Source organism: Chiroxiphia lanceolata, chromosome 15, assembly GCF_009829145.1.
Source record: "Chiroxiphia lanceolata isolate bChiLan1 chromosome 15, bChiLan1.pri, whole genome shotgun sequence".
In the NCBI taxonomy this organism is placed as follows: domain Eukaryota; kingdom Metazoa; phylum Chordata; class Aves; order Passeriformes; family Pipridae; genus Chiroxiphia; species Chiroxiphia lanceolata.
In genome coordinates this window covers 14117717-14128978 of record NC_045651.1, presented here as the reverse complement: position 1 = coordinate 14128978, position 11262 = coordinate 14117717, and the positions used below count along the sequence as shown (strand labels likewise).

General features: G+C 53.5%; 1 protein-coding gene across 2 annotated transcripts in view; it reads right to left on the bottom strand.

Annotated features, from left to right (window-relative positions):
- Positions 1–11262, bottom strand: part of PDGFRB (platelet derived growth factor receptor beta) — a 31717-nt gene that overhangs the window by 5449 nt on the left and 15006 nt on the right. For both annotated transcript variants that reach the window (XM_032703179.1, XM_032703180.1), the window contains 19 exons: positions 10709–10978; positions 10422–10549; positions 9928–10102; positions 9156–9348; positions 8832–8947; positions 8165–8291; positions 7806–8017; positions 6970–7064; positions 6578–6710; positions 6067–6171; positions 5848–5958; positions 5324–5477; positions 4772–4938; positions 4438–4556; positions 3204–3326; positions 1660–1771; positions 1273–1372; positions 1053–1158; positions 339–577 (listed from right to left, as the gene is read on the bottom strand). In XM_032703179.1, coding sequence (XP_032559070.1) covers positions 339–577; positions 1053–1158; positions 1273–1372; positions 1660–1771; positions 3204–3326; positions 4438–4556; positions 4772–4938; positions 5324–5477; positions 5848–5958; positions 6067–6171; positions 6578–6710; positions 6970–7064; positions 7806–8017; positions 8165–8291; positions 8832–8947; positions 9156–9348; positions 9928–10102; positions 10422–10549; positions 10709–10978 — 2785 coding nt within the window. The remainder of the gene's footprint in view (positions 1–338; positions 578–1052; positions 1159–1272; positions 1373–1659; positions 1772–3203; positions 3327–4437; positions 4557–4771; positions 4939–5323; positions 5478–5847; positions 5959–6066; positions 6172–6577; positions 6711–6969; positions 7065–7805; positions 8018–8164; positions 8292–8831; positions 8948–9155; positions 9349–9927; positions 10103–10421; positions 10550–10708; positions 10979–11262) is intronic.

The window sequence follows — 11262 nt, the reverse complement described above, 5'->3', positions numbered from 1 at the left end:
TGTTCAGCCCTCAAACACAGCATAGAGCTGGTTAGGTTCTGCAGAACATGGTCCTCTGTGTGCCTTCCTCCTTGTGGGTGGGGTCACTTGTCCCCAGCTGTGCTGGCTGATGTATAGGGATGTGACATGGTGCCCTATCTTAGCTCATGTTCCAGCTCCTCTGATTCATCTCCATCCCTGTGGGCTCATGTAGGTCACAGCCCCGCAGATGGGGTGACACTGCCCTCCTCCTCTCCCACCAGTCTATCCCTCAGCAGAGCATCCCCCTCCTCTTGAGGCCCCCATTTCAGATTTGGGTAGTCAGGGGAAAGGACAACATTCAGAAGCAACGTTTTTACCTGGCTCGGCTGATGGAGGCCTCTTGAGGGAGCTCACAGGTTGCCTCGGGTTTGGGGTCGGGAAGAGGGATGATATAGTCGTTCTCACCCCCATTCTGGTGCACGGCTGTGTAGAGGATGCTGCTGGGGGGGGAGCTGGCAGCCAGCCGGGCATTGTTCAACCCAGGAATTGTGGGTCTTGTGCGGACAACAGCGGGGTGGTCACTCTTCATGAACTCTTCATCCACCTGCTGGTACCTCTGCTCTCGCCAGGGAAGGTTGACAGAGAAAGAGGAAGGTCTTGTGAGTGTGGAAAATGCACTTGTGTTGTGTTTGCTTTCCCTGCCTGCCAGAGTTTTCTGAGAGGGGCTGGGTTCAGCTACCCTGATGCCACAAAAGATAGGTCATGGACGTTTCCTAAGGAGAGCTTGGTGGCACTACTTCACAGCTCCAAAATACCAAACAGCTGGAGGCAGTTGATCTCCTGCCAGTTCTGATTTCTGCAGTTGCTGAGACACCAGCTGCCTGTCTGGTGGTGTTGGTTGTCTCAGCAATGTCCCCAGGATGCCCAAACCACCTTCATTGGCTGTTCCAACTAGTCACAGCACAATTCTCTGGCATTGCAGCACTGAGCACTGGTCTCCAAAGCCTGAGTGAGGGCCCTCACCAAGGCAGCACTCTTCTCAGAGCACTGACCCTCTTCTGTGCCTCCAGCACAGGGTCCTTTGGGCATACCTTTCTGTAGCAATCCACCAAGAGGTTTCCCATAAGCACCACGAGCTGTGAGAAGGATGGTCTGATCTCAAACTTCTCCTCCCAGCACTTCTGCATGATATCGTAGCTGACAAGAGGGAAAGGAGAGCACTGGTGAATTGGCAGGTGGGGAAAGCAGGGGCAGAAATGCTTCTGTAGTTTGTGTAGGGCAGGTCGAAGACAAACAAATTATGGCACTTACATTTCATCAGAGGCGTGGGTGGGTTTGGACATCCTATAGCCACGTTTGATGGCGTTGTAGAACTGTTCATTCATAGGCAGTTCGGGGTATGGAGTCCCTCCTGGGTGTAAAGGGAGAGCAGAAAATCAGACTGGTGGATTGCCTGCCACCCTTATGCCAACATGCATTTTACATGAAAATTTCCTTCTTAATTTACCTTTTCTGTTTCATTGCACTTCCAAATGGCAATGTCAGCATGGGAAAGAAGGAGACAGGGAATGAAGTGCTACTCTGGCTGGTAAGGTTGGGACTTGGGGATTAGAAATGGATTTTTATTGTCTCTGTGAAGGGATCCTGCTAGCATGTTATCAGACCTACAGACACCACCATGGTCTCCAGGGCACTTACCAAGAGTGAATATCTCCCAAAGGAGAATCCCAAAAGACCACACATCACTCAGGGTGGTGTAGAGGTTGTTGAAGATGCTTTCTGGAGCCATCCACTTAAGGGGCAAGAAGGTCTGAGAGAGAATAAAAAATGAAACAAGAAGAGAGTCAGCTGCATCTACAGCACTTATTTAAAGAGGTAAGAGCCTGACAGCCAATTACAAGGAAAAAAGACCCTTCAGAGCTGCCTGTCAGCCCAACACATTTGTTGACATCTGCTGTCAGCAAGTTCTCAGAGGGATCAGTTGCCTCTTTCTTTGTGCAGAATGGACCCAGCAGGCAGGAGGAAAGGGTGGGTGTGTTACATCCATTTCCATCACAACCTGCCGTGATTAATGCACACACGTCACTGTGTGCATTCCCAGCTCTTGAGGAGGCCACTGACTTGCACAACACGACCAAAGACTCCTGAAGGAAGTCCAGGCCTATCTGGATTTTGGAAACCTGAGACCAGGCTGAAGAAGGCTAAGGGATAACTACAAAAGAGCCAAAGGATATGTCCAGCTTTTTTTTGTTCTTACTTACTCAGAGAGATACATAAAAAGAGACTTCATTTGATCAGCTTGTATGCAGCACTGGCTGTGCTGTTCCTGGGATTCGCTTGCACAATGAATACCAAAATAATCTCCAGGAAGGATTGCAAAGGGGCTCAGTTTCATTTCCCATTTTGGACATTAAAGAAGCTGTGTCCAGGCTGGACCAAAAATCTCAGCCCCTCTACAGGAGGGACTCCTTGTCCAGGCCCCGAGTGCCTGTCTGACAGCACATGCAAATGGGAGAAAGCACGAGAGAAGTTAAGTAGTTCACAGATTAGATAGAGACTGGAGTTTAAGGGGCCTGGCTCCACTCTCCACTCCCCCAGCCTCAGTTTCTCTGGGAATTACGTGGCCCGCTTTGCTTGGGGTTGCAGATTCCCAAATGCCTCAGGGCTGGAGTGGATGTGCTGTTGTTGAAGTCACAGGGGAGGTTCTGGAGAAGCTCAATTACAGCCCCATCTTCTCCTGCCTCGAAAGATTGGAGACAACTCTCTGGAAAGTAGCTGTTTGCAGGAAGATACTTCCTCCTACCCTGTGGTCTAGCGGTTAGAGCAGAATCCTGTGAACGTCTTCCCAGAGTGGCCAGTGACTCACTGCAGCCCTGAGACGCTGCCTAACCTTGCTCTCCTCCTGCCTGTAGCTCAGGATCACACTCAGTGCCAGCAGGGAAGGGATGGGGACAGTGATGGGGACAGTATACAGGCGATAACTCCTGGTTTTGCTGCTGCTGCTACTCAGGTTCTTCTGTAAAGAGCCAGGAGATGTGGGCATGCACCTCTGCTATTCCACAGTGTGCAAAGCATGTGAGGTGCAGGATGGTTGGCTGTTGACACCATCTCCCAGGAGTCCTGCCCTGTCACCACCTCTGGGCACAAGGATGGACAGGGGGACAGCTCACAGGGGGACCATGTAGCAGGTGCCAGGCCCAGAGCCCAGGGAAGAAGGGGCTTGCATAGCTCCTGGTACTCACACTGCCTTTGGAGATATAGTTGGAATCCCTCATGATGTCTCTCGCCAGACCAAAGTCACAGATCTTCACCAGCTTCCCCTCACAGATGAGGACGTTCCTGGCAGCCAGGTCCCGGTGCACACACTGCAGGGGGAGAGAGGGCACTGTCACTGGGGGGGTCCCCAGACAGCTTGGGGAAGCAGCCCAGCTCCAGCACGAGCCCATTCCTGGGGCTGTGGGCACAGGAGTCTCCTCACATAATTTCAGGCATCTCCTCCACCTCTAGGGACAATCATGGGTCAACCACTAGCAGAGCTACCACATTTTCACTGCTTGCCTGGACTGCTGCCCCCGTGACAGCAACAGACATACAGACCTGGCAAGGGGAATCTGAACAACCCAGCAGAGAGGGGATTGCCAGGGACTGACCAAGCAAGGGGGCTTGGTGGGCTGGCAAGGAGGGGATGTCTTCATGTCTGTTTGGATAATCCATCCCAGCAGTCTGAAGACATCAGAGTTACATCAGCCTAGCTTGTGCCTCCTGGTATGCCACCATGTTGGAAGTTTCTGTATGAACAGCCTGAGGTTTGCTCCATGGGGGAGCACTGACTATGCTCTTTTAAGGATCAAACTGTCTGGCTGGAGGCAGAGCCAGAAATTTCTCTCCACATGTCATTGATGGCATTGATGCCTTCTCTTAGCCCTGCCCTGTGTGATGCTTCACACAATCCAGCTGTATTACTGCCTGCCCTGGGCTAAGCCAGACCTTAGGAAATCCCAGAGCTTAGTCCTCTATGGTGGCTTAATTTCCACTAAACAGGCACTTCTGATGAGTTCTGGGGTGCTCAGAGCATGTGGTGCAATATGGTTGTCCAGTAAGAGTAGATAGTCTGCTGCAGAGTGCCTTGTACTGTAGCACAGGGAGATTATCACTGTTTGGTTGTCCCAGTAAATAGGGATGATATAATGCCACAGCTGTGCTGAACATGGCTCAGGAGGAGCAGAGAGTCAGGGAGTTTGAGGTCTGAAGCTCGATGTGAGCCAGGGCAAGCTGTCACGTGCAAATATAGTCATGCTGATCTCCAGGGCTGTGTTTCCAAAGGAAGTGGTCAGCAGCTCTTCAATTGCACGGCCAGTTCTCCCAGGAGGAGTTTGGCATGGACAGAGGGACAGCGAGCAGAGCTGACCACAGAACATGGCAGAGCACTGTTGGCCTCCACCACAGCAGGTACCACAGACCAGCCAGCATACGTACATTTTTGGAAGCCAGGAACTCCATCCCATTGGCCACCTGGAAGCTGAAGCCCACCAAGTCCATGTAGCTGAGGAGCGGAGACTCGTTTATCAGTGTCACCCTGTCTGTCCTTTCAGGAGCTGGAGAGCAAGCAGAGATGGATGCTGTTGTTACCCAGCACACTGGTGGGTCTCCTGCCAGTGGAAGGACACACTGGGAATTGCTCTGCCTCCAGCAACAAAGGGGCAGAACCAGGAGCTCTCATTGTGAGGGCATCTGCCACCACTGCTGGACTAATCCCAGAGGTATCCAGCACCCAAAGCACCTCTCCCTCTGGCTGTGGCCAAGCTGTTACCTGAGGGGGAATAGCTGTCCAGCTCATATGGGGTGCCATAGTTAGAGGACTCGATGTCAGCATACTTCACTTCACCCTTCATGTCAGACATGGGCACATAGTCCAGGGAGTCATCCTTGCTCATGTCCATGTAGCCCCCGTCACTCTCGACAGACATGGAGAGGTGACTGTGTGGGGAAGCAAAAAGACTGTTCAGATCCAGAGAAGAGGAGGAGACACAAGGGATGGGGGCAATGATTTGTGAGCCCTCAACCCCAGCACCCAAATGCCCCACACAGGAGGGAAAGAAGTATGGATGCAAAGACTCCAGGACACACAGTTTGCCTCTGTTAACTGCCCTCTGCCAGGAGCTGTTTGGATGTGGCTGGTTAGCATGTGAGCTGGTCTGAGAAGGCAACAGAGCAGCCAGCTGTGTCCCAGTGCTGGGACAGTGTGGATTTCACTGGTCTGGAGGAAATGTAGGTATCCTTCCCAGTAGTGGCAGCCTCCCTCATTTATGGGGTCAAGGTAGGGTAGGCACCAGGGCAGAGGAGGTTGCTGCTTTGCAGGTACCTGTGCACGTGGTCCTCCTTGGGGGTGTTCCCATACAGCTCTGCCTCTCGCCGTGCCTTCTCTCCATAGGACTGCAGGAAGGTGTGCTTGTTGCGGTGCAGGTAGTCCACCAGGTCCCCATAGCGGCAGTACTCGGTGATGATATAGATGGGTCCTGGAGGGAGGGAGAGAGCACCAGTGTCAGCCCTGCTTTGGCCACCACAACAGTGAATTTCATCCCACAGGGACATTACCAGAGTGCAGGATGCCTAGGCAGGGCCAGGGGGAAATACCACCTTTCTGGTACTGAGTATTTTTGGCCTTTGAAGTTTGTGTATGTGGAGGGAGGTGGGGGTTAACTGACACATACCTTCTCAGTTTCAATCAGGTTGGAAGAAAGGCATTTGGAGCCCCACAAGGCTTTCTTAGGGGAAGGGTGAATCATTATGAACCAGAAAACAGGAATTATTCTGTCTGAGGACAGTTCTCCTCAGCACAGCCTAAGACAGCAGGAAGAGGAGACAGGGTGCTCAAGGTTAATCTACCTCCTTTGGTGCAGGCCCCCAGCAAGTTGACAATGTTGAGGTGAGGTCCCAGGTGGCTCATGATCTTCAGCTCAGACATGAGGGCTTGTTTCTCGCTGCTCCGGGCTGTGGCTGTTGGGGAGAGCTGGTGTGAGCGGCAGGGCAAGGAGGGAAGTGCACGGCACAGTTTGGTCTTGTGACTTTTGGATGGGGGAAAGGGATGGTGGGGGGACAACTCACACTTGAGCATTTTGACTGCCACCTTCATGGTGGACTGTGAATGGCTCAGGCCATGGGCTGTTGCCTCCACCACGCGACCGAAGGCACCAGAGCCGAGAGTACGTCCTGCAAGGAAACAGCAAGGAGATGAAGGTGGCAGTGGTTCTCGAGGAGAGGTGAAGAGAGGAGCTTGGAAAAGACAAGGCCCCTCTCTGAAACCACAGTCTTGCTGCAGTTTGTCCTAGTCATGGACATGGCCATGAGCTGTGATGTTTGGGGTTGGGGCTGTTTTCCATAACTGCCAGCTGCAAGAAAGGGTAGCCAGGAATAATGCAGTATTGCATGCCAAAGGGGGCAGCTGGCCTTCCACCATGGTCCCAGATGGTCCCCCTGTTCAAGGACCGCATCGTATCTCCAGAGATCTTTGTGTCTATTCTGGGTTGGTCTGTTTTGGAGATCACAAATCAAAACTTATCACCCCCAGACAGCCAGGGCCCCAGGGGTCCATCAGTGGGACCTGCAGAGCCTTTACCTAACACCAGTTTGTCCCTGGGCACCTCCCAGGTGGAGTCGTAAGGGAGCTGCATGGGATCCACATAGATGTACTCGTGCCCATCGGAGCTGACTGACTCAATCACCTTCCAGCGGATTTCATAACGAGGTTTCTGGAAAAGGGAGCAAAAGGAAAAGAGACGCCTGAGAGGCTGAGGGTCAGAGAAGCCATGGGGGGTGTCGGTGGGCTTTGTTAGGGAATGTTTGATCCCTGCAGCCATTGCTTCATTTCCCATATAGCCTGGAGATGCCAGGGGCATGCAGGCACTGATGGAAGCCCATGGCCCCTGGCATAGCTGGGACGTCATCAAGGCCAACCACCCTAACATGGGGGTACCACTGTGTCAGCCTGGGAACACTCTTTTCTTTTACCTTCTGCCACAGGACGATCAGGATGATGAGGGAGATGACAGTGAGGACCAGCAAGGCCAGGATGACAGAGATGATGACCACCTTGAATGGCAAGGCTACAATGGAAACAGGGACAGCAGTCAGACTCCTCCATCCCTTCATGGCCTGGGGAAAGGAGGGGACAGCAACACAGAGGTGTCCCCACACCCTTCGCCTTCCCTCCCTCTGGTCACTGCCCCCCTTCTGCTACATTCTTTCCCCCAAATTCTTGACCCTGAGCTCTCCTCTATGTGGAGACTGTCTCTGTCCTCTCCTCCTGGGCAGACTTGCCCAGCATTTCCAGGGCCAGCCCCCCAGGGCTGATGGAGCCATGGGTTGTTACCACCTGTTGAAGGGCCTGCTGCAGGAGGGGTTTGGCCATGGGAGGGTGTAAGGAGCCAGAGGGGCTGGTTTGCTTGGGAGAGAGCTGGCAGCCCTGGGACCGGGCTTAGACCATCCTTCCTCATATTTGGGATGTTCAGCACACAGATGTTCAAGTCCCTGGCACCATCTAGTGACTCGCGGGCTAATAACAAGACACCTAGGACTCGCTCAGGTCTGTTGTCTTGCCTCCCTGGAGAGATGACCCTGCCAGTGGTGGGAAGAGGATGTCCATGGCCAGCAGACATAAGGGCTCCAGACTTCCCCTGGAACAACCTTTTCTGCTCAACCCAAAGGAGGCTTCATTTTGGTCAGAAACACCCAGGTTTTCTGCCTCGGAGGGCTGCAGTCCTGGCTCCCAGCACCTCCAGGTTGGAGCCACAGAGAGAAAAGCCCAGCTCCCCACCCGTGGCTCAAACACCTCCCTCAGCCCTCACCGTGTGGGACCAGAGTGATGTCCTGGGAGTTGGTGCCCAGGAAGTTCTGCACGGTGCACCTCAGGAGCATGGGCTCGTCCACCCTGTGCAGCTGCAGGGTGCTGTTCACGCGGAAGACCTGCCGCTCCGCGTGGTACGTGGCGTTGGTCTGCAGCCCGATCTCGGCAGACTCGTTCCCCAGCAGCCGGGTGGGCTGGCCCTTGGTGCTGCACCTGGTCCAGGGGAAGATAAAAGGCACCTGAGAGGCAGCTGGGACCACGCCCAGGTGTGTGGCCAGCAGGATACAAGTAAATAATAGTCTATTATTCTAATAAATGCAAGAATCCAGCTGTTCCCTTGGGATCCGTGGCTCCACTCACCATTTGATGTCGCTGCAAGCAGACCAGCTGATCTCTGGCTGGGGCATGCCTTCAGCAGAGCATGTCACAGTCTGCTCCCCACTGCTGGCACTGCTGTTCTCCTTGAGACCCACCACTTTGGCTGGTACTGAAACCAAAAGACAGTGGTGGGAATTAATCCTCCTTTCTGACTGCAGGATGAAAGGGCAAAGTGATTCTACTAGGGAATGTGACTCTACTGCATCCCTACCATAGCCTAGGGATGAGGCAGGACTCATCAATTGTGGTTTATTTTTGAAAGCTAACAGCAAAAAAAGAAAGTTTTGAGGGGGTTGTGGAGGAGATCTGCCCCATCTAGCTTACTTGGAAAGCACAGGTGAGTGTGAGGAAAGTCCTGGACATCAGAGCTGTGCAATCATCTCTGCATCTACTGCCTTGGGCCAGGGCATGAAGGTCAAGCTGTTGATGTCTATGCTATCTCCCTGTCCCCCTTGCTCTGAGACAAAGTGTGAGATATTTCAAATGAGCATGATTCTTGCTGGAATGCTCTTACTTTAACCAAAACCACTTTGGAGCTGTAGCCAGAGGAATAAGGGCTTCAGCCTGAGGGTTCTGCAGCAAAGGACGGTGCCACCACCTGAGATTGCTCCCACACTCCTCAGCCCTGCATCTCCACGCCAGTCCTCACCATTTATCTGCAGATGGAAAGACAGCTCCTGCTCATCATCCTCATTGAAAGCCCGGATGGTGTAAAATCCTCCTTCTTCCTGCTTCACCCGCACCAGCACCAGGGCCGTCTGGTACCTGGGGGAGACACAGTCCCGGAGTGATGGGTGTGGGAAGGTACCTGGGGACTGATAATGCTTGGAGGCAACCAGCTCCCACCCACCTGAGCCGTGCTCGAAATCCACCCACGGAAAAGCATTCAACCACCGTGTCCAACCAGCAGTCTGGAGGTTACTTTGTGAAATATCCCCTCCCTGCACCCTGGTGAGAAATGATGGGCTCCAACCTGGTTTCTGAGAGGTTCCTGCTGGTAATAGTGAACTCGCTGCTGCTCTCCATGGTCAATGTCTTGTTGTTCTTCAGCCACACAATGCTGGGTTGGGGATAGGCCTCCACCTCCACCTGGATGGTACGGCTCCTGTGGACCTCGGCGTACACCGTGCTGGGCAGGTGGGTGTGGAAACGCACAAAGCCACGCTCTGAGAGGGGGCAAGAGGGATAAGGGGGATCAGATCGAGAAATAAACCCCTCTCCATTCCTTTGGACAAACATGGATCTGGAACAAAACTCTTTGAACATCCAGAAGTGGTGGGGCAGCTCCAGATCCATCCCTTGAGGCTTCAGGCTTGTGTCTGAGGGGAGTGTGGCTGCAGAGCCACACTGGAGTGGAAGTGCTCACAGGACAGCAGCATGTGGCTGCTGTCTTGGGAGATAAAAGGGATGGGGCAGGTTCCCTCAAATTACACAAAAGAGGACAAATACAGATGGGAGGTGACAATATGTCTTCACATCACCTCGGCACTGTGCAGTGCAGAAGAGCTCTTAGCCATACCCTCAAGTGCCTTAAAGGGTCACAAAAGCCATGATGGGAGATTTGGGATGTTTTGAAGCCAAGAAGTGGGCAGGGGTGACATGGGGTGAAGATTTGCTCTTTGCCATGGTTACTTAGAGCCGAGGTGGGGAGGGGAGAGTGTGCAGAGAGGAGAGGGGGTCACTGGGACACCCTGCCTGGACGCCCACATGGTTTGCTGGCTTTGGGCGCGTGGGCAGCAACGCACCAATCACTTGGACTGTGATGTCTTTCCGGTCTGTTTTCTCATGGTAGCCCTCGGAGACATTGCAGACATAGGTCCCACTGTCCTCCAGTTCTGCATTCTGGATGATGAGGATGGAGCGGATCTCGTGGGTGGATCCGGGCAGGAAGTCGGTCACCGGCTCCACAGCCTTCCCTGCCTGCACAGTGGGACAGGAGACATGGTCTGAGGAGTGAAGAGCGTGTTCTGCCACTGGAGCTATAAAGCTGGGCTGACAGGGAGGGATCAGGAAGGGGTAGAGTACCCCAGTCTGGCTGCCACAGGAACAGCGAACATGCACAGATGAGAGGCCATTGAGACAGCCTCAATCCAAGGATATCCCCATCAAACCTCCCTATGCAGCAGTAGCATCATCCCACACGGGGATTCTGCCATGGGATATTGATGAGTGATTGCCATGGGACACCTGGGCAAAGGCTGGAGCTGTTGCCCGGATCCTGTGGGTCTGGAGCACTCACTTGCTTGCGGGGATAATCCCAGTTGAAGTTGACCAGCTCGTTGCCGCTCACGGTGCACAGCACGGTGACGTTTTCTCCCTGACGCACTATGGTCTGCACTGCGCTGATGGAGACGTTCACAGATGACACTGTGGGAAAGGTGGAAGAAAGACAGGACTAAATCCAGCCTCCGAACTGATCAGGGCCATCACTGAGGAGGCAGAGGGAGAGTTTTGGTGTCCCCTGCCATTGGGCTGAAGGAACAGCCACAACAGGCACACAGCTGTGCTAAGACAATGGCAGCTCACCCTGGATCCTGTAGACGTAGAAGGTGTCTGAATCCACCTCCTGGTCATCCACGAATGTCCGGCAGAAATAGGTCTTATCCTCAAAGAAGCCTTTAAATCCTTGTTGTGGATCATAAGCAGCTGGGATGGGGTTCTCCACCTTCTTCTCATAGAGGGTCACCTGCATCCGTGGGTTGGTCACGCGGCATGGGATGACAGCCTCCGTGTAGCCCGTGATGAAGATGAAAACCTCTTCAGAGGTGACTGCGGGGAGGAAGACTAGGGAGGGATCTGTGGGAGAGAGGGAATACTGGTTACAGAAACCTGCTTGAAGTTTAACCAGGACTGTTCTCTGCTCCTCCTGGAATGTTCCAAAACAGGGCCTTGTCTCCACATGAGTGGGATGCTTCTTCCCATACACCCCATGGCAAAGTACACCTGTATGCTGTGGGCTTGTCAAACCTCTCCTGAAAGGGTGAGAGAGACCCAGAACCACCTTTGTCCCCCACCACTTGTCCCAGCACACCACACATGGGTTTCTCCAAGAGTTGGCACACCAGAGACGTGCCACAGCC